This window comes from Rhinolophus ferrumequinum, chromosome 4 (genome assembly GCF_004115265.2).
Source record: "Rhinolophus ferrumequinum isolate MPI-CBG mRhiFer1 chromosome 4, mRhiFer1_v1.p, whole genome shotgun sequence".
Lineage (NCBI taxonomy): Eukaryota > Metazoa > Chordata > Mammalia > Chiroptera > Rhinolophidae > Rhinolophus > Rhinolophus ferrumequinum.
Genome location: NC_046287.1, coordinates 55,234,690 through 55,257,828, shown reverse-complemented (window position 1 = coordinate 55,257,828; position 23,139 = coordinate 55,234,690). Strand labels below are relative to the sequence as shown.

Genomic DNA, 23,139 nt, shown 5'->3' with positions numbered 1-23,139 from the left:
CTCGAACCAATGACTTTCTAAAAAAATGACGGACTATAAAGGTGCTACTGGACACCAAGCACTTTCACAGCAAGTCAGTGGCTGTCCGACCCTCGGGGACGTTTGGGGGTCTGCGTCTTCCTGACCCTTGGGCAGGTGTGGGGGCATCTGAGTACCGCGAACAATCCGTGCAGAGAGCGGCTCATGCGCTTGGTGCCGGAACTCTCAGGGCCTGGCGGCGGTGATCGGGGGAACGCGCGCGAACGCGCCGGGAACTCTTAGGCCAGCGCACGGGAGGCTCCGAGCGCCCGGAAGAAGCGGGGCATTGTGGGAAGGACCCGCAGTTTCGGCGGGTTCCGTTAAAATGGCGCCCTTGTCATCAGTGATGCCCGCGGGGCCTTAGCCTATTGGGGACACCGGGAGCCCGCAGGGCGCGGAGCGGGTGACGGGCACGGCGGGGTCTCCTGAGCGCGCCAGGCTCGGGGCGATCGGGCTAGGGCCCGCGGCTCCACGGGGTCCCCGTGGGCAGTCCCGGGAGAGGATGACGACCCCCGACCAGAAGTCGCCGAACGTCTTGCTGCAGAACCTGTGCTGCCGGATCCTGGGCAAGAGCGAAGGTAGCGGGGTTAGGCCGGGCAGCTCGAGATCCGAGGCGTGTCCTGGAGGCTGCTGTCTGCGCGTGCAGCGCGGAGGGGTCCAAGGGACTGGCGGGGCCGAGGCAGGGTGGTCCCCGGGTTCTGCAGGCCGGCGGTAGTGGAACCGCCGGCCAACGGCGTGCTGCAGCCTGTGGAGTGGAGGGATGGGAGGGTCGGGGTCCCTCAGGGCGGAGGAAGGAGGGCAGGACCTGGAGCTGAGTCACCGCTCCCTCCGCGCTCCGGTTCCGAAAGTGAAGCCCGGGAGGACATCAGCTCGCGAACGCGTCCACCTTCCCTAAAGTCACAGGACTCCGCAGGAGGCTTCCGCGCTTATTTGGGTGGAGAGAGCGGTGGACTGGTCCCCAGGCAATATACTGAGGGTGATGCTGCGGAGGGAGACGCCAGGTGGTGGCGAGCCACATCATTTTCCTTTTTCCGTTAGGAAAGTATAGCAGATTTGCATATGATGCGAAGGGGTATTTAAGACTTGAACTTGCCATATTTTTCTGCTGTAAAGAGCTGAGGGTTGGATTTGGTATAAAGCTATTACTGGAGAGTTCACATATCGAATACTGCTACCAAAACCCAATCCTGTGCAGTATGTAAAGCCATTCCGTTGTTGTGGTACTTTTGAAAAATGGCACTCCGTGTCGTTTCTTGATACTTGCTTTGGCGGGAGAAGGGGGAATGGGGATGCACCGTGAAAGAATTTTCTGGGTAATTGAAGCAACTGGATTACTTATTCCTTGAGGACCACAATGTGGAAAAGAAGTGCAGTTTTACGGGAACACTTTAAACAAAATTACATTTAAAACATTTAGGCTGTATTTTGACCTTTCATAACTCATGACAATTAGCGTGTCTAATTTATTTGATGTTGTGATAACCTTAGGAGAAAAGATGAATTTTTTGGTACTCCATTAAATGAACTGGTTTCACACAGTTCTTGCTACATTTTATGAGGTTTCGCTGTCACTTTATTCATCTAACAAATCTTTGGACACTCTCACCTTCACCTCCCCTCCAGGCACTATGCTAGGCGCTGGTGATGGAGAGATACACAGACAAATCATTCCTCTAATCTTATATTCTAATGGAGGAGACGTGATAAAGTAGGTGAATGTTTAATGTTAGTGATAAGTGCTGTGATTAAAAAGAAAGTAACCTTAAAGGGATATTGAGGGAAGAGGTAAGGGAAAGCCTTTGAGGAGATAATGTAAACAGACTGTAATGGAGTGAGGGAACATTGGAGAGGGTACAATGACCTTAAGGTGGGCATGGACGTGGCATGCTGTCATCTGTCTTTGTGTCTGGCTCTTCTGTATGTGTTATCTGTAGCCCTCTGAATTACCTTTCTGATTTGATGTTCTTAACCATGGGAGAAATCAGAGAGCTAAGATTGTTGATTATACATCCTTTTTTGAAAGTCTTTTAATTGTTTTTATTAAAAAAGATTTATTTATTTAGCTTTCTAACTTTGTGCTTGTGCCTTCAATGCTTTCACGACGATTTTCTGCTCCTCAATAAGGAAAGCACACTTGATCCTGTCATGGACACATTTAGCACACATGGATTCATCATAGGCCCTGCTGACATGTTTTTTCATTGTAGACAACCTTATTAGAACTTTAGTTCCAACAGCACCAACGCCACGAGGTCGGTCTGGGCACAAGCCACATGCAGATTTTGGTGCTTTCCCAACCTTCTTGGTATAAAGGTAAACAATTCTGTTACCAGGAGTTCTAGACAGCCCAGTTTTGTTAGAGGCTGTATTGCAGGACAGCCTCTGACGGTATGTCAGACTCTGGACCATTCTGAATGCCTGTAGACACCGTTCCTGGAAGAGCATGGCACAATTACATTCAGATCAGGGTTTTCATTGTACCAGTGGGTTCTAAATTTTCCTCCAGGAATAAACCACACATCCATTCCCATTGTCACACCTGGACTTTGAAGACCATTCATTGTGATGTTTCTCAATGAAGTGTGTGTGTGTGTGTGTGTGTGTGTGTGTGTGTGTCTGTGTGTGTTTTAATTTTAAGCTCCTTTTGATTTACTTAGTTTCACCCCTTCTAGGAGGTTCAAACATTCTCTTCAGCAGAGTTCTGTACCCTCCTACCCCTATTTAGAATTATGTCTAAGTTAAGAGTAAATAGGTGCTCTGAGATCCTGAGGGGATCTCTCTGAATAAAATATATCATAAAATCCATTAAAGGTCATGCTCTTTTTGCTCTGTTCTGGACAGTTAGGACTAACAAACAATTATGTTCATAATTCCAAATTATGCTACTGTTTACTGAAGAATTTATAAGTCATAGCTTGCCTTGTTCTGTTTTAATTTGTTCTACCTTCATGAGCGAAGGAACAGTATCCATTGCTGCCGTTAGTGTTTGACATTTAAAAAAAAATTTTATTAATGGGTATTTTATATGATAACTAAGTAGAACATTTAATTACTTCATTTTCTAATGACATGTTACAAACAATTGGCCTTACGCTTTTGCAATTTTATTGCTTTTTTGTATTATGAAATCGAGGCATAATAGATACTTGTTACTTTTAATCTCTTAATGTGAATTTTCTGTGAATCAATTTTTCATAAAGTATTTTTAAAAAATATTTTACAGTTGAAATTTTTCAATGGGACTGTCAGAAGCAAAGCACCTAACTATAATGGTGCTTGACATTTTTATAAAGTTACTATAACCATTATTTCCCACCTTTCCCAGCTTCTAAGAGCTGTGGATTTGCTTGCAACACATACTGCCATCCAGTGACAGTAAAATTCTCTCTTCATATGCCTGCTTCTCTCCTGGAGCACATTTTACTTATATTTTTGAATGGTCATTATTTTTGTCTTTGGAAACGATGTGCTAGATGTTGTAGTGTTTCAAGTCTGTCAGAGGCAGCACTCCTTTACATACATTGTAATCCTCGTTCTAGTTGTGAGGTAAAGAAGAAATAAAGGAGTTTTCATTAGACAAGTATTTCAGCATAAAGGCTTAGCTCTGACTACAGTATGCTACGTATGGAAGTAAGATGATTGCCCTAATCTGTAACATCTCTGAGTGCACTATGAGCCACAGTGCAGACAGATAAGGGAGTGTTGTCTTGGTGATCCGTGGGCCACAAGTGGTATTGTTGATTTCATGATTTTCCAAAATGGTGAAGAACTCTTGATGAAGCTTTAAATATAAAACAAGATCTTCCCTTGATTATATGCTTGGGAAAATCAATGTATATTAAATATACATTAACACTTATATTAAATGTATATTAAAATGTTCATTAAATGTCTATTAACATGTGTATTGAAATTTCTGTTTTAGGCTTCACGTGAAAGTTGTACTTAATGGGTTTTTTATTGTTATTTTTAAATGAATTATATTTTTTAATATAATTAAGTTTTCTAATACAGTAAATATTGATAGATGTAACCCACATAAACAAACAAAAACTTTTAGGGGTCCTCAATCTTAAGAATGTAGAGGGGTCCTGAGACCAAAAAGTTTGAGAACCATAAGTCTACAGCAGTGTTTTTTATTTTGTTTTGTTTTAGAGTATTGCTTTTCAAATGGAGCTGTACATCAGGGTCACCTGTGGTTACATAAGAAACTGAACATTGTTTGCTTGGGAGAGGAACTGGTGACTAGGCACATGGCTTGAGGGAGGAAGATTTTTTCTTATTGTATCTAATGTTAAGCCTTTTCAGTTTGAATTCTCTAAATATGATACTTATTCAAAATGAATACCATGTTTCCCCGAAAATAAGACCTAGCCAGACCATCAGCTCTGATGTGTCTTTTGGAACAAAAATTAATATAAGACCCCATCTTACAATATAATATTATATTATATTATATTATATTATATTATATTATATTATATTATATTACATTACATTACATTACATTACATTATAATGTAATATAATGGTCTTATGTTATATAAAACTCGGTCTTATATTAAAATAAGATTGGGTCTTAAATTAATTTTTGCTCCAAAAGATGGTATAGGCCCCATCTCCAGAGATTCTGGTCCTGTAGGTCTCTGTTGGAGCTTGGTGTCTGAAATAGTAAATGACACAGTCAGTCGTCATCTGGAGTGGAGAATTGCTGGACAGAGCACTTGTGGTTTAGCTGGCCAGATCGCTTGTCCTGTCCTTTAGAAAAACAGCATCCTTTTTTGGGAGGGGGGCATGCTGAGATGGGGGCGGCAGTGGATGCGGATCGCAGTCTCTTTGTGGGCAACCTTGAAACTAAAGTGACAGAGGAGCTCCTTTTCAAGCTTTTTCACCAGGCTCAGCCAGTAATAAAAGTGAAAATTCCAAAAGGTAAGGATGGTAAACCAAAGCAGTTTGCATTTGTGAATTTCAAACATGAAGTATCTGTTCCTTATGCAATGAATCTTCTTAACGGAATCAACCTTTTTGGAAGTCCCATCAAAATTCAGTTTAGGTCAGGAAGTAGCTATGCCTCAACAGGATGTTAGTTTGTCATATCCCCATTTCATCACATTGGAAATGCAAGGCCCACTTCCACATCTCCAGCAGGTATGAAAGGACTGTGGATAACATGACTCCATCAATACAAGTAACTCAGAGATCTTGCTCTTCTCCAGAAAATTTTCAGAGACAAGCAGTGATGAACAATGTTTTGAGACAGATGTCATGTAGTGGGAAATACGGTTCTCCACATCTCAATCAGTCAGGATTTTCTCCATCAATTCAGTCACATAATCATACGTTTAACCAGTCTTCGAGCTCCCAGTGTCCCCAAGATACACCTTCATCACAGCATCAAGTCAGACAGAATTCTCATGGATACATAGCAGATAGGCGTTACAACCGTGAATAGCATTACACTGATCACGGGTCTGACCGTATTACAAGGGAAGCAGAGGTGACTTCTTCTATGACGGTAGGAATCAACGATGGCTGGATCCGTGACTGTGATAACAGAAGAGACAGTGGGAGAGCTGGCAAATGGCACTCATCTCGACACTAGCAAGTGTTCAATGGACATTGTTTTTATTGGGTCATTCTAGGCCCTTTTTTGGCTAACTTGGTCTGGGAATGTTTTGTTAGAGTAGAGCAGCTTTACAGAGCAGCTTTACAGGTTGCTACATTTCTTTATAAAAATTTAAAAACCTATAGCTATAGTCTCATACAGAAATGAGAAGAATTGTGGTTCTGGTTTTTACTTTAATAACCTTTCACCTCAGGGTTTTATGAAAAGGAAAGGGTTTTATGCCGCGATTCCTAATTGTTTTAGACAATTAAGGGAGGGATGAGTTATGGATTGGTTGCATTAGAATGCACGTATTTTCATTATCTTAGGTTTTTGCAAGAACCGGCTTATTAGTGCATCAGATTTGGGTGTATATAATAGAAAACATTCAAGTTGATAGTCTAAAATGACTGTCAGTATTTTGTTAATAAATGAGAAACGTAATTTCAGTGATTCATTTCACTAACATTTGAGAAAGTTTATTGTTAAAGTTTGGAGATAAATCATATTGTTTATCTTAGAGAACTTCAGTGTAAGTTCTGTGACTCGCTCTTTGAGTTTTGCCCTAATTGAACATACAAGTGTAAGTCTACACGTGCTATTTCATTCTAAAATTTTAGAATTTCCTTATTAAATCATGTTTGATGTATGACTGAAGTCACGCAGGAAGTTAAATGTATTTTTTAACATTAAAAATAACTTAATGTAAAACCCCTTTTTCAGGAAAAACAAAAATCTAAATGTGCAGTCAGATAAAATGGTAAAATGTTTTACTGGAAATACACTTATTTGGAAAAAGATTCACAAAGTCTTTAAGTGTTGCCTCTATCACTCAAACTTTAAAAATTTACCATTTTCAAAGTACCCAGCACATGTGTACAAGGGCACATTTTATTATGAGGGGATTGTACAGGATGATTTTTTATTTGAACATTTGAAAGAGTTTAATCTTAAACATTTTCTGATTTAATTTTTTTTTTTTTTATTAGGGAAGGGGAACCGGACTTTATTGGGGAACAGTGTGTATTTCCAGGACTTTTTTTTTTCCCAAGTCAAGTTGTTGGCCTTTCAATCTTAGTTGTGGAGGGTGCCGTTCAGCTTCAAGTTGTTGTTCTTTCAGTCTTAGTTGTGGAGGACGCAGCTCAGCTCCAGGTCCGGTTGCCGTTGCTAGTTGCAGGGCGTACAGCCCACCATCCCTTGTGGGAGTCGAACTGGCAACCTTGTGGTTGAGAGGACACGCTCCAACCAACCAACTTAGCCATCTGTGACTCAGCGGCAGCTCAGCTCAAGGTGCCCTGTTCAATCTTAGTTGCAGGGGGTGGAGCCCACCATCCCATGAGGGACTCGAGGAGTTGAACCGGCAACCTTGTGGTTGAGAGCCCACTGGCCCATATGGGAATTGAACCAGCAGCCTTTGGAGTTAGAAGCATGGAGCTCCAACTGCCTGAGCCACCGGGCCAGCCCTGATTTAAAAATTTTTTAACTTTTGTTTAACAAAACTTTTATGTGTCAAGATACTGTTTTCCTTTCATTATAGAACTTGTTTATAAAAATTCATTTCTTGAAATATTTGGATCCTTTTTAATATTAACTATAGCGTTTGTACTGTTACTTTTTAATATACTGAAAACAGAAAGAAAAAGAAGAAAAAGAAAAACAACATCATGTACACACAAGCCAGTATATAGAGGAGATGCAGGAAGGCAGAAACTTAACATCTTACCAAACAATTCAACTTATTCCCTCACTTTCTGAATCTCCAGAAAGCACACAACTGTAGAGTGTTTGTATTCACTGGAACTGTACTAATTTTTTGCATCTTGAAGTTCAGTTGTTTTCTTTTACCTGCATGTGTGTATAACCCGTTTGGGATACAAAAGGCAACTATCCTTCGTTTAAAAGTTTTGGGTCCACACAAAGTGTTCTTTGGAGCCTTCATATTTGGAATTGAGATCCTTCAGATCCACTGTGTTTCTTGCCCTGGTTTTGTACCACCCCGTAGTTCCTCTTCTACTCTGCAGCCAAGAGTCCTTTCTAGAAAACAAGTCAAATCAGATCTGTTGAAGGGACTTAATATGTTCCCTATCTGTAATCTATAGGATAAAGACCAAATTATCTTGCTTAAAGTTAAAAACTGTGGGTGGTTTATTGAGTTGTGATTTTAGTGGCTATGGTAGACATAGCATGCATTTAAATGATATTTTCAGTTTAATAATAAAAATAGCTATCATTTATCGAGTGCTGTATGCCAGGTACTATGCTTACACTGTGAGATGGTGAATTTAATTCTCAAATGACTCTGGGAGATTGGAATAATTCTTCACCTCATTTTATAGATGAGGAAACTAAGACTTGGAGAGATTAAGTAGTTTGCTCCCTATCACCGGCTAGTGAATTGCAGGGCCAAGATGGCCAGGTATCTGATTCCAGAGCCTTTTATCTTGAATTAATTCATTCCTACTCTTCCGTCTAGAATCTGATGGCTTTTTTCTCTGAGCTGAGTGGAAGTGGAAAAGTCATAATCCTGTCCGAGGGATGGCCTCTTACCTCTGCCCTTACCTGCTTGTCTTTAGAGTGTTTGTGTCAGCACCATGACGTCTGCTCTCTGGTGCTTGACAGACAGTATATTCTTGAATTCATTGGTGTCCAGTTCTCAAATATTTTCAGAGACTTGGCAGAGGAGTGTTACCTCCCCTTCCATGCTCCTGATAACAGCCCACTCCTCACACATGCCTAGAACAGATTGGAGGTGAGAGTATAATGCATTCCTTTGGTACTTTATGGTCAAAAATTTGAATACTCTAATCTTGGATTGAGCCAGACTATTAGAGAGCTATACAGTCTGGACCTCCTCATCTGGGACTCTTGATGGAATGACTTTGGCTTTTATGACTTGGATTTTAGAATCCAATGGTACTGGCCTCCTTTGAGGAGCAGTATACAAAGTAGCCCTGTGAATCTCATTATTGTGTCCTTTCCATCTGTGTCTTGAGCTTTTCGCATGGCAGGCTTCCTGCCTGTCTCAGAGGCTACTTCCTCAGAGAGGCCTTCGGAACCAACCTATTTCATGACGTCTTCTCTGTTATTTGCCATCATGGCGCCCTGCTTATTTTCTTAATAGCGCGTAGCAAAATCTAACTACCTTGTGTAGTTATTTCCCTCATTTTTTTGTATTCTCACTAAGGCTGCCTTGTTAACCACTATTTCTTTTTTTCTGTCCCATTCTTAGGGCCTGTGGTGTTTGGCATATACTAGGTGCTTAGGAATTATTCATTAAGTTTAGTGTTTAGTGATACAATATTAAAGTGAACAATATTTGGGGAGTACTAAAATAGAAATTTATAGTTGATGTTTGATATTTCACATTTTAATTTTTTATGGTAGGTTTGCTGAATAATAGTTGCCACTGCTGCTTTCTTTAATAGTCTGGATTCTATGCATCTACCTTTGAAACATAGGATAGGAAGATTTGGTTTAAGAAATAGCAGGTGTTATTTTCAGACTTTGTAATCAGCAAGAAAGACTGGAAATTTGGTTGGCAAGCAGATAGGGAAATTGAAGTGTGCCTGAAGAGGTAAAAGTGAAATAATATACATACCAAAGGTATGAAGAAAAGGTGGAGACAAAGGAAGAGGAAAGTATTTCTGGTTTGAGGAGTTTTGAATTTTGGGTAAAAGAAAATTCAAAAGTTTATAAACTTTTCGAATGGGGATTTTTGTCTGACATATTTGAGTATGTTATTAATGACCTATTTTTTGTAGAATCCAGGATCGTGGTAATCTAAAAATAATTTTTAACTAGAATAAATAAGCAATACTTAATAACAGTTTTAACATTTGTAAAATTACTATATACTCCGTGTAGAAAATTTTAGAAATGCAGAAAAATAGAAGGAAGAAAATAAAAACTATCCCCCCAATCCTATGATTTCACAGCACTTTATTTCTTTTTGCTCTTCTCCCCCTGTGTATGCATTCGCCTTTATTGAATATTCTGTTGATACAGTGGTGTTTACGAAAGACTGTGTGCATGCACTTATGCGTGGTGTGTCTGCTTGAGCGAGGAAGGCATTCTGAGGAGGTGACATTGAAGTAGAGAACCAAACGAAGTGATGGAATGAGTCCCGGGAAGATGTGGGAGGAGAGTGGGTCAAGGTTCTGAGTTGGAAGTGAGTGTGGTATGCTCAAGGAATGGGCAAGACCATGAAGCGTGGCAGGTGTGTAGCAAGCATAGCGGGGAGGCGTGTGGTGAGCCTGGCTGGGAGAGGCAGGAGGTGAGAGTGGTGAAGGCGCCAGGGACCAGGTCATCTCGCTGTCCTCAGGAGTTTGCATGTTATTCTGAGTGTGACGGGAGGCTCTGAGCAGAGCAGTAATACTATTCACGTCCTAAGTAGATCAGTCTGACTGCTCTGTGGATAATTTAAGGGGGCAGAAGGAGAAGCAGGGTGACCAACTACTTAGAGTCATTGTTACTGGATAGTAACTATGGAATGATCATATTTGGGATATACTTTTAAAAGTAGAGTCAACAGGCTTTACTGATCTGAATAATTGCTTAATAATCTGAAAATGGCATTATTTTCCCTTCTCTCTTCTATCCCCATACTCTTGAATTATCCATCAGATATAGACGTTTTGATTTGAAGTTATTTTCTCTACTTTGAAGTTTTTATTTTTTACTTCATTACTGAGAAGTCGGATGTTAATCTAATTCTTACTCCTTTGAAGTTACATCTGACAGCTTTTAGGATTTTGTTTATCTTTTATGTTATGAAATTTTGCTCTCTGTATAAATTTTGTTATATAATTTTGCTATTACATTCTGAAATTTTGTCTAAGTATGGGATTTAAAAGTTCATCTTACACTTGGATTAACACTTGGTGATCCATCAATATGAGGACTGTCTAATTATGGAACAATTTTGCTATGAATTCTTCCTGAATTCTGTTGTGTTTGTTGTTTTTGATTTTCCAATTTGCATTTAATTTACCCTTAAGTAGCCACATTCTGCTATCGGCTTATTTGTAAAATTTTTATTAGTTTTTTGAAAAATTTCATAATCATTTCCTTGTCCCTATATTGTGCGTTCTCCAGAATATCCTGTAAATAGAATCATACTGTATACAATCTTTTGAGACTGACTTCTTTACTTAGCCTATTTGAGATTTATTCATGGTATTGTGTGTATCAGTTCATTTGTTTTCATTGCAGAGTGGTGTCCATTGTATGAATGTTTATTTATCCATTTTCCCATTGAAGGACTTTTGGGTTGTTTCCAGTTTGGGGCAATTATGGATAACACTGCTATAAACATACATGTACAGATTTGTATGTGACCGTAGTTTTTATTTCTCTAGAGTAAATACCTACAAGTGGGATTGTTAGGTCATATAGTAAGTGTAGGTTTAACTTTTAAAGGAACTGCCAAACTGTTCAAGAGTAGCTGTACTAGTTTCATTTCTCAGAATAAAGAGAGCTCCAGGGGCTCTGCATGCATCCTCACCAGCACTCCCTGATGGTAGTATTTTTTATTTCAGCCATTTTAATAGGTGAGTGATGGTATCTTATTGTGGTTTTAATTTGCATTTCCTTAAAAACTAATGACGTTGAGCATTTTTTCATATTTTTTTGCCACTTATATTCTTGATGAATTGCCTTATTCAAAACTTTTACTTATGTTTGTATTGGATTTTCCCCCCTTATTGAGTTTTGAGTTTTTTAAATATATATCTGGATTCAAGTCCTTTGTTGGATGTGTTTGTTTTTTGTTTGTTTGTTTGTTTTTACCTTTAAGAGTAAAGGTTTTAAATCAGCTTTAAAAAATATTGGGGGTGGCGGTTAGCTCAGTTGGTTAGAGCGTGGTGCTGATAACACCGAGGTTGCCGGTTTGATCCCCGCATGGGCCACTGTGAGCTGCGCCCTCCTTAAAAAAAATTTTTTTTTTAAAAATCGATACCTTAGCCCCACTCCAGATCAATAAAATGATGATTTATAAAAGATGGTTTTTGGAATCAGTATATTTTTTTAAAATAAACTTTTAATTTTAGAATGATTTCAGATTTACAGAAAAATAATGCACAATTCCCGTATATCCCATAACCTTTCCCCTATTATTAGCATCTTACATTAACATGCTATAATTATTACAATGAGTGAGTCAATAAAAATGCATTAATACTAACTAAACTTCATACTTTATTCAGATTTCCTCCGTTCCTTTACTATTCTAGGGTTCCACCCAGGGTAGTGTATTACCTTTAGCTATCATGCTATCATGTCTCCTTGGGCTCCTCCGGTGGCTCTGACAATTTCTCAGACTTTAACAATTATTTATTTACTTTTGATGACCTTGACAATTTTGAGGATTAAAAGTCAGGTATTTTGTATAATGTCTCAATTGGGATTTGTCTAATGTTTTTCTCATGATTAGACTGGGGTTATGTGTATTTGGGAGGAAGACCCCAGAGGTAAAGTGCCCTTCTCATCACGTTGTATCCAGGGTACACACTCTCAGGGTGGCTCATCACCACGCATCCTGACCTTGATCACCTGGCCACAGTGCTGTTTGTCAGGTTACTCCTTTGCACAGCAGCCCCCCCTTTGGAAGGAAGCCACTGTACAGCCCACACTGAAGGAGTGGGTGTTATGTTTTATCCACCTCCATAAGGAGGGAGTATCTACATAACATTTTTAGCCTTTATTTTTAAAAAATTTCTGTCAGATTAGTGGTAATGTCTCCTCTTTCATTCCTAGATTTGTATCTTTTCTTGTTTTTCTTGGTCACAAATTTATGTTTATCAATTCTTTTTTTTTTAAGAACCAGCTTTTGGTATCACTGATTTTTTTTCCTGTTTTTTAAATTTCATTGATTTCTGCTCTTATTTTAAATATTTCTTGATGCTTTGAATTTAGTTTGCTTTTCTTTCTCTAGATTTTATTGTATAAGTTTTATTGTATAAGTTGAGATTATTGATTTGATACCCATCATCCTTTTTAATAAAAGCATTTTATACTGTAAAGTTTCCTCTAAACACTGCTTTAGCTGTATTGTACACATTTTAATGTGTTGTATTTTCATTTTCATTCACTTCAAGATATTTTCCCATTTCCTTTGAGACTTTCTCTGGCCAGTGTGTTATACAGTAGTGTGTTGACTGACTTTACAATATTTGAGGATATTTCAAATATTATTCTGTTAACTGATTTTTAGTTTAATTCTATTATTAATAGAGAGCATACTTTGAATAATTTCAGTTATTTCATATTTAATAAGGCTTATTTTGTGACCTCCCCACAAATGTAGTCTGTCTTCATGAATGATCCATGTGCATCTGAAAAGAATGGGTATTCTTTTGTTGACAGATGGAATGTTCTGGAAGTCTCACTTAGGTTTAGTTGGATGGTGGTGTTGAAGTCTATACCCTGGCTCACTTTATCTTTGATTATTTTTCTGATTGTTGAGAAAGGGACTTCTCACAGTGGAGCCTGTGAGACTGCCTGGGGTTTTAGTTTTGTTATTGGTTTTTGCCTGGTGTAGGATAGGGCAGCATAGCTGCGTGTGGTTGTGCTTTAGTGCAAAGGTGGAGGGCTGCTGTGTTTGGCCAGCATTCCCTGGGGTAGGAATTTTGGGGTAGGATTCCCAGTGTCTGGCATGAAGGACTGGATCCTTAAGCTCAGTCCTCTACTTTTACTTCATCTTCTTTGCTGTCCTGGTGTTCCATCCAGACTCTCTTTGGTTTGCTTGGGTGGGGCATTCAGTAGTTGTCTGGTTGTATGAGATGGGTTAGAGAACCCAGGAGTCTGTTTTCCCTCCAGATTTCCAGCCAGTCCTCGTCCTTCTGCCCGACTTCATCCACTTCTTCCAAGGTACCAAGTTCCCTCATTCTCTGGAGTCTCCCTGGGCTCCTGCATTGGGAACTGTGTTTCTTCTTGGCCCTTGTCCTCAACCCTGTTATCCCGGATGGCATGGAGCTTTCGGTTTCACTGACCTCCTGAATCAGTTCCCACCAATCCATTTGCTTTCCAGCTTCTCGCATTATGTTGCCTTTTCTTTGGCGTTGTTTCTGCCCTGTTTTCTGTGCCCTTGTTGGTTTATGTTTTTTTCTTAAAATCTTTTATTCTCAATTTAGTGGGTTTTATGAAAGGAGTGGAGGCAGAAATCAGGTTTAAGCCATCATTAACTAGAAGTGGAAAACATAGTTTGTAAGTTAATTGCCCATTTTGATTGCTCTGCTGCCCACTTCTGGTGTTTTGTATTTGGCGACTCGAACCTTGGAACTTCCTAGAGGATCTCTAAGCAGGCTTGCTTCTCATGCATCATGTTTTGGGCTGTGACTTTTCCTGCTGCTTTTCTTATGGTTAGCAGTGCAATTTGTCTTTTATCAATTAGGATTTTTCAGATATTCTGGCCTGTTGCTGTCTCCCTTTTTTATTTTATAAAACTATTATTTTATTCATTCATTTTGATTTGATTTCTTAATAGCTTTTCCATTCTCAGTTAAAACCTTGGGAAGGTGGATGGTAGCTACATAGGTCTAGTCCACTGTTTTTCACTGGAAGCTTCAGGTGATCAGAATTTAACCTGATTGGCAGTAATTTGCATCCTTTTATTTACCTTTCAGCTGATGTCGCCCAACAGTTCCAGTATGCTGTGCGAGTTATTGGCAGCAACTTTGCCCCGACTGTTGAAAGAGATGAATTTCTAGTAGCTGAAAAAATCAAGAAAGAACGTACGTATTTTTCCTAAATGTTGTCATTGTTGGTTTCTTAAACTTGTTAAAGCTTAAAAAATATATTTGTATACACATTTATGCATATACGTAATTGTACACACACACATACACATACACATACATAAAGTATATATATGTATATATGTAGTTCCCAAGCACGTTTTACTTATAGGTAATGTTACATATATGTGAAAATATATGTTAAAAATAAGGACAACTCAATTCTGTCTTTTGTTAGAACATAGTGCAAGAGGTTTTAAATACTATTATAACAATTTGGTTTAAGAGTGTGAAGAAGATATTAGGCTGGTGCAAAAGTAATTGTGGTTTAAAAGGCTAAAAAAAAAAATTGCAAAAACCGCAATTACTTTCGCACCAACCTAATAAAAGAGCTTAAATAACTTCCTGCTTATCTTGTGACTTCCGTATTTAATATTGTGCACCTTTTGACCAGATAACATAGAACATTTACTATCTTGGCAGTAAACAACTCTCAGTGAGTTGCTTATTGATTGTGAATATCCAAACATATAGTACTTTAGAATTTACTATGTGAACATTTTAATTCTGAGATATTGAAAGCTTTCTTAAATATGATTACCTTAGAGAAGAAAGATTTCCATTGATTATCTCCTGGTTGCTAATGCATTCTGTGTAAAGTGGGGTTCTGCCACCCCTCTGTACCCCTAGGAGTGTCTAAGGGAAGGGAGGCTTTGAGCATGGGGGCCCACGTATGAGAATTGCCCTGGTCTTGGTTGCAGAGCTGTTTTTCTCCAGTGGCCAGTTCCCCCTTCCTTACAGTTTTCTTGGCTCTATGAGCCCAGCTCCAGCTTCCTGAGAAGCAGCCTTACCATGAAGGTCAGTGATCTCCCTGCTGGGGCCTAACTGTTAAACTGCACAGATGAAATGGGCGTTAGCCTTATTTCCATTTTGGCTGACTGGTAAATGACACCTACGAGATCTGTTCTTCATGGCACAGTTTCCTAACCCAGCTGTTGCATTATTAACTGCATTTGGCCAGTGATCTGTGGATGTCCTGTATCAGAGCTGTGTGACTGAGCCGGATGGTGAGATAGCTGGCGGTAGAGTTGAGACTGTGGCCTGAGAGTAACCGGATCTGGCCATGGCTACATCTGCGTGTTTAGAGCTTGATGAGCAATGTAAGTTTGAAATGAGGAGTCTGCTGATACGGGTCAGGTCTTGGTGTTCCTTCGCGTGTGTGTCTTATTTAAGGTAGAGGGGCAAAAATCCAGTGTTTATCCTGTAAGGGCTTGTTTTCCTTTCTTGTCTATAACACTGAACACAACACTATACTCTTTTCTTGAACCCTGGTGATTATTACATTTTAGATTATTTTTATATTTCAGACTTTAGATTACATTACATTTTAGATTATTAGTGAGAACCCCAACTACTAGGTACTATTAATACATTAACAGACCATTCTCTTTACAGATTTACAGGTTAGGGCCTCCTGGTGAGCGTATTACACATACATGTAGTGGCTAAAAGCAAACTTTGTCTAAATTTAGAGTTGAAGAACTGACAGCTACATTGTTGCAGTGAACATTGCAAGGAAGTCTTGGAAATTCTTTTTTTAAGAGAAAAACTGTAATGCTATACAATCTTTTTCCTGTGTATCTTCTGTGTTTTTGAACTAAGACTTGCTGTATATTGACGCAGTTTGCCTCTTGTGCCCGTTCCCACCAGGCATCCACAGCTTCTCTTGGGTACCCCTGCCAGCACTTCTCCCAGAGTCCCCAGCGCTGATGTGGCCCAGCTATAGTTGGTAGAGTGTTAAAATGATAGTCCTCTTGTGTGATGGTCGCTATTGATCTATCATTTTTCAGTAATCCTTAGACATAGTTTTTGTAGTTTAATATTTTTGAAATTTGGTAACAGTTTTTGGTATATTAAATAAGTTGAGTTATGGTAGTTCTGCCCTCTGGACTAATACAAAAAAGTTAATTTTCCATTTTCTTTGGCTGACTTCAGGTATAAAATACTCATGGTGTTATACTGAAACAAGTTGCAAAACTCACCATGAGTGATAAAATTTAACACCTATTAGTTTCTTAATTTTCCACATCAATGAATGGGGTACATTGTAACTCAGGATTTGTTTTGCTTTGTTTAGCAATCTATTAGATGAAACTTTTTTTGGTAAAAATTCCATGTTCATTTTTATTTATTTATATTATTTACTATTTTATTGCCCTATGACAAACTTTATATTTATGAATTAGAGTCAGTCTCATTCTATAGGAAAAATACCACTTAATTTCATGGTTGTGCTTATTTGGAATATTTTTATATAAGCTTTAAAAGGTAGTGTATTAAATTTTAGTTGCACTGGATTTATTGGATGCATTTTGTGATGGTACATTTTAAAGATAGCTTTACCTTTCGGCATAGGGAAACACAAAAGTGCAGATATGAGTAGGATAACGTAACTTCTGGTATGTGGTTCATACAATCGGTACCTGATAACCGACACCCTTTCCTAGCTGATGAATGTGAAAAAGGCTTGGCAGTCAAGTCAGTCATTGTCTTTCTACAAATGAATTTGAACTTTTACAGCTAAGTGAGCTTGGTTGATGAAATTTTAAGAAAGCAGCCCTTCTAAATTGGGATAAATCAACACAAAGATTCCTTGGAGACTACGGTACTGAAGCTGTAAGTTAGCTTTTAAAAGTAGTGTAACAGGGTTTGTTTGACAGGCACCTGTGCACAAATGGTGTGTGCAGTGCTGTAGGTGTGGACAGCGGGGTCCGGCCTCCCTCAGGGGGCCCAAATCCTGTGTGTAGTCTCCTCCTCCACGGGACAGAGCAGAGCATGGACTTCTCATTTGTAACCAGGGCAATCCTCTGAAGATATTTGCTAGTGGAATGAGTTAGTGGGTGCAAATTAGCTAATATGCTGTTTTAATTTTTATTTTCAAACAGTATTTGACTGTTAATTTTGTTGTATATGTTAACAAAAATGCTTAGAATGTCAAACTATTTTTTAAGTCAAACTATTTTTTAAGTCAAACTATTACGAATGGTATAGTTTTTGTACTGCCCTTTGAATTGAGGATTCCAAAGATATTTTCACTTCTTATCCCTCCCTCCAGGTAAGTAGCCATTATTAACTACGTAGTTAAACTGATGGTAGAGTGTTTCACTGGACTCTTTAATATTTGTAGATAGACTCTGAAAGATCCCATCATTTCTATTACTTTAGTTAACTTTCACATAAACTATTTGATTCTAGCCGAAAAGTGTCCATATTTTACAAATGTCAGAGAGATTACACGACTTGACCAAATTCATGAAGCTGAAATGTCACTCACTCATTGTCTAGTTCTTTTGATTCTAAGTTAAGCTCAGGGTTCTTTTCAGACATCAGAGTTGTTGGTTATTGTAGGTGAAATCGTATCATAAAAGTGAATTTTGGTGTATGTGATTAACACGCTTATTTTCTTTTCTAACTTTACAGTTATTCGACAAAGAAGAGAAGCAGATGCTGCATTGTTTTCAGAACTCCACAGAAAACTTCATTCACAGGTATCACAAGCATTCTCAAAGCCATTCCAGAGGCTACTAGAGTGATCTGTGAACATTTGAACAATTTTTTGTGGTATCATTAAACTTTTCTATATTGAGTAACACTTTTACTTATAGATAGCGTTTGACTTTTTAAAAGATTTTTTAATGTTAGAAGTAGGTTCTAGCTGGATTTAATGCTCAATTAAATGCTTATAAAGCTGAATGAAGCTACATTGGGAAAGTAATCAGACTTATATACATAATAAGTGTATATTACAGAAGCCTTGATTCCATGACTGAGAAGAAGCACGCTGGTCTAACAGCACAAGCTTATCTTGTTGATACACTTCATTGTTCATCAGGTCTTAATTTATACTGTTATAGTGAATAACTCAAAATTGATTTTGAAGACTTTGTGATCGGATGTTGATACTTGGACACAGTGGTTTTTCGAACCTGTTAATTTTACAAAGGACTATCAGCCTATACACCAATTAATTGAGTCGTAGGATGAGATTTTTGTGATTCTGACTATAAGGGAACTTAGTTCATCTACTTGTCTCCCGCCTTTTATAGAGAAGAAAGTGAAATCCAGAGAAGTTAAATACTTTGCTCAACATATGTTAGGTTAATGTTTCAATAAAAATCACTGAGTTTTGCCTAATGCTGCTAGTAATTAAACTCATTATTTTTTCATGTCTTCCTCTTTATTCAGAAAAATAAGTTTAAATTTATTTGCTGCCCATTTTGACTCGTTAATTTAACTTGATATACTTGGAGTCGCTGTTTTAAGTCTGCTTTTTCATCTTTGATAATATTTCCCTTGCTGGTAGTGGTGCCTACCTGCTCACCACCTCGTTTCCCTGTCCCTCTGCACAGTGACACACACCCCTCACGGTCCCTCTAGCAAACATTCTTGAGCAGACTGATCCTGGCTCCTATGTGAAAAAAAACGTTGCCACCACTTTTAAATATGTCATTTGCTGATTCTTTTGTACAGTTTTGTTCATTTTTGTCTCCACTCACCACCCCGAAAAATCCTTATTTTTCTGAAACAGCTGACGATCTAACCCAGGACTCTTGCTGCACAGATAGAATGGCTGCCATCTTCCTGATGCCTGCTGGCTATTTTTATGCAGACACCTCTTAGGAAACTGTCACAGGGGCTTGCAGCTTGGCTTCCTGGAAACTGAAAAGAGCAGACAATTTAAATTTCATACCTCGAGGCATCCATTCATATCCACTCACAAACTGTTTTCCTTCTATGTTCTCCCTTTCGGTGAATGGTGATACCATTCGTCTATTGCCAAAGACTAGAAACTTGGATGTCATCTTGACTCCAGCTCTCTCCCCAAATTTGGTCTGTCCCCAAGTCTTATTGATTATTCCTCTCATGTATGCCTGTCACCTGTCCCTTTGGAGTCAGACAGACCTTGATTTGAATCCTGGCCTATAGCTTTGTGATTAAGTTATTTAGGTTTCCCCTCTTTTTCTCACTTATGGAATGAAGAGAATGAAGCTTGCATGTCCGTGTGGTTGTGATGGTTGCAGGAGATGATGTATGTAAGGCCCTGGCCCAGCAGGCCGCCTTGAAATGGCAGCAGCTGCTGCTGCTGACTGACTGCACTCTAATGCTTAAAGGAAACAGGGTTTGTAGAAAGTAGCTCTTTGGAGGCAAACAGACAAGGTTTATCTCCTTTGTCCTGTACCCCAAGGGAGCCACAGCCTCAGAGGTCCAGCTTGTGGGGGGTTGTCAGGGTTACTTTAGTAGGTATGCAGGCACTGAATCCCAGCTCAGCCCCTGGTCATGTCCCCTCCCGATGACTGCAGTTCCTAAGGAGGCCCTGTGTGTCTTGTTTTGTCTCCCCTGTAGTCCATCCTCTGTGGGACTGTCAGTGGGTCTAGTCACTCCCCTGCATGGAATCCTTCAGAGGCTGCCTGTTGTCTTCAGCTTAAAATCCAAATTTCTTGGTATAGCATACAAGGCCCTTTTTGATCTGATCCTTCATTCCATTTTCTGCTTCCACTCCCATGCTTAGCTTCAGCACATTTAGCTGTGTTCATTTCCCTGAAGAGGCCATGCCTGTCCCTTCTCTGCCTTTGTACCACCCATCCTTCTAAGAGACTTACTGTCTCCTTTGGGAATCCTTTCCTGAGCCTGGAACACTTGAGTGGTCCTCCTGTCTGAAATGTCATTTAGCATACCAAAGTGTTTTCCCGTTTGTCTACTTATCCCTGAACTGAGGACTCTGTCAGGGCTGGGCCTCTTTCTTACCTGTGTTGCTCCAGCTGGGGAGTTTGTTGTTTCTGCAAAGTTCTGTGAAAATCAATTTTTTTAAGTTAGACCATAATTTAAATACCTAGAATGAGCTTATCTTTAAAGAAACTTTCAAGGAATATTTTATATAATGAAGAACTTACATAATGTAAGTAACCATCCCATAATTTGTTTTGTAAATAATTTTAGAATATTTATATATTCTAGCCTGTGCATCCAAAAGGTAATGCTGTATGAATAGAGTAGAATGCTCTGTAAGTTCGGGGTGAAACGTATTGAGGGTGGGCTGCTTTTACTGGTTGTGCATCAGGGCAGAGTGATAGACAATTGGAAAGTAATGAAATCTGCAGGTTAACCTTACAGAGAGACCTAGGGGTTAGTTATCCTGGCAACTAAGAGCTTGAGAACCTTGACTTGAGGTATGCATGATGCCAAAACTTACATCTCACACTTCAGAATTATTATTATTATTTTTTAATATAATTTATTTTGTGGCGTAAATGGGACATTGATAAAGGGAGGAGAAAAGCATCACATATTATGATAGCATTTTTCTTATAATCACTATGTTTGGAAAGTTTGTTATTATAAGAATTATTTCAAGGGGGAAATACTGTTATTTAGGAATAGCATAATTTAAAAATACATCTTATTAGGGACTTCAGAGTTAGTTTTCAGGGGATTCAAGGCTCCAAGGGCGTTAACCTCTTGAGAACATTATCTCAGGCGTTCTGATGGACAGTGCTATTTGCAATGCCTGAAAAATGAACACATTTAGAGTTGATGTTACCATGTGAATTTTAAAATGCAATTCTATTTTGGAAATAAGGATAATTTAGGAGAGAGGAGGATAAAACAGGAGAGTCGTACTAAGTTGTTCTATTAATGCTTTTTTTCCTATACAGGGAGTTTTGAAAAATAAATGGTCAATTCTCTACCTCTTGCTAAGCCTTAGTGAAGATCCACGCAAGCAGCCAAACAAGGTGAGAGGCTTTATTTTATCAGCTAAGTGCCTTTTTAAAGGACACTTTGCATCTTTGGGTTGGGACAGTCATGCCAAATTTTGATAGGAATTGGCTTCTATACTTAAGAAAATAATATGAGTAAAACAAGGAAACTGGTCTAGTTTTCTGGGCTTTCGGAAAGCCAAGAGATTTGTTTGTTTGTTTCTTTTGTTTTAAAGGCAATTTTAAAAGTCATTGTGCTGTGTTTCCTTAAGATATTTTTCAGAATTGTTTTTCAAATATGACAGTGTTCAGTTAAATAGAGCATAAACTATCAGTGTTCAAAATTTTTACTGTGGGAAGTTTGTAATATCATAACTGTATAATTCTTTATGAGTCAGAAGACTTTTTAGGATTTTCTTGTGTTTTCAGATATCATGAACATTGATTATTTTTACTCCAGTGAAAACTTGTTACACGGGTTCAGTTTTTGACCCACGTAGTGTTTGAAAAGCAATTTGGCTGCCCCGTGTGTCAGAGAGTCTGCTATAATAAAATTACTGCAGAAATGTCAGTGCTTAAAAAGTTGAAGAACGTGGGTAAAAGAGTCCTATTTATCTCTAAAGCCTTATTCTGAGTAATGATAATTCTGAGCTCTCATTATATAAGAATGCCAAACTTTTAAAAATATTTCAGTAATTATTTGAGTTTTAGTTTGTATAGATTCTGAATAAAGTGTTTGTTATCAGACCATGTGGGAGTTTTGGAGTTCAGAAAACTTTCTAAAACTTTATCAGTTCTGACATATTTTAAAAGTATAACAACTGATTTATTTTTTAATAAGTGCAAAATCCAATAAATAGAACTAAAATCTGAATGTAAATTATCTTCGTTGATCTGGGAAAAGTGTTCTGTAATTTGCTATCCCTGTGTGCTTAATTCATTTTCATTTGTTTGCAGTTTTCTAGCTACGCCACGTTGTTCGCTCAAGCATTGCCACGAGATGCTCACTCCACCCCCTACTACTACGCCAGGCCGCAGACTCTCCCGCTGAACTACCAGGACCGCAGCACCCAGTCAGCGCCGAGCGCTGGCAGCATGGGCAGCAGCGGCATTAGCAGTATAAGCATGTACGCCCTCAATGGCCCGACTCCCACACCACCGTCTCTCCTTCCGGGGTAAGTCAAGCTTACATGCATCGGTTCCTGAAAAAGCAGGCACAGGAAAATCCCCAGGCTTTCCTCAGGCATTTTGTGTTCACTGAAACTACAAAACACAGAGGCCTGTTATGTAACAGGAATATCCTGGCCACTGTGTCTGATATGCTTTCTCTTTGGATTTTACTCTTCCTAAAAACCCCGTTTCAGACAGGAATTCTTTCCACTTCTAATCTTCGTTGACTAGATTTTTGGCCAACTCTTGAGCTATTAATGCGCATGTCAAGGACCGGGTTCAGAAGCCTGATGTGCAGGGCCCTTCTCTTTGAGGGAGCTGATTGACATTTCTCTTGCTGTAGTCTCGTATTTTATCTCTCAGTGAATATTGTCTCCTTCATTGATGGATGTTGTTCTCTTCATTGAATTACTTTAAAATAAAAAATTTAAAATTACTAATTTTAAAATTACTTTAAAATAAAATAAAGCTGTCATCCTCAAGTTCTGAGATCGTTGCGATTTAGGGCCTCTTACAGTGCAAGTGAATTAAGATGCAGAACTACACTAACACACCAGTAATATGTTACATACTTTGTAGTTCAACCTGCTGTCAAATCTAATTACGTTTTGAGAAAGTACAGAATTTATGATTGAGAATAAACAGATACCAGTGTATTAATGGACTTAGAACTTTGTTTTTCTTTGTTTTTGTTTTTTTACATACACATTTCTATGCATAATTCATTCCAAGAAATCACGGGAAAGCAAACTATCACCAAGTAGATATTTTTCCAGAAGAACACTGACCAAGGACTCACCATCAAATGATATTTTCCACATAATCATAATATAATTATAAAGCATTGTGTAACTCAATA

At 38.7% G+C, this 23,139-nt stretch overlaps 2 protein-coding genes and 1 pseudogene across 3 annotated transcripts in view; 2 read left to right on the top strand and 1 right to left on the bottom strand.

Annotated features, from left to right (window-relative positions):
- Positions 1–288: 288 nt before the first annotated feature.
- The window catches only part of TUBGCP3 (tubulin gamma complex associated protein 3), an 86,309-nt gene continuing 63,458 nt past the window's right edge, over positions 289–23,139 (top strand). Inside the window, exons 1-5 of one of the 2 annotated variants that reach the window (XM_033104762.1) lie at positions 289–596; positions 14,245–14,352; positions 17,836–17,903; positions 21,069–21,146; positions 22,068–22,285. In XM_033104762.1, coding sequence (XP_032960653.1) covers positions 521–596; positions 14,245–14,352; positions 17,836–17,903; positions 21,069–21,146; positions 22,068–22,285 — 548 coding nt within the window. In that variant the 5' untranslated portion in view covers positions 289–520. The remainder of the gene's footprint in view (positions 597–14,244; positions 14,353–17,835; positions 17,904–21,068; positions 21,147–22,067; positions 22,286–23,139) is intronic. The other variant, XM_033104761.1, reaches the window with a different exon arrangement.
- Positions 2,086–2,427, bottom strand: LOC117021532 (60S ribosomal protein L34-like). The gene has a single exon (XM_033104763.1). The coding sequence runs from the start codon at positions 2,425–2,427 to the stop codon at positions 2,086–2,088; it is 342 nt and encodes a 113-aa protein (XP_032960654.1).
- On the top strand, positions 4,821–5,620 carry LOC117021531 (RNA-binding protein 7-like; annotated as a pseudogene).

What these genes read in the sequence shown, in the direction of transcription:
- LOC117021532 (XM_033104763.1), bottom strand. Translation starts at nt 2,427, where the DNA reads ATGGTCCAGAGTCTGACATACCGTCAGAGGCTGTCCTGCAATACAGCC.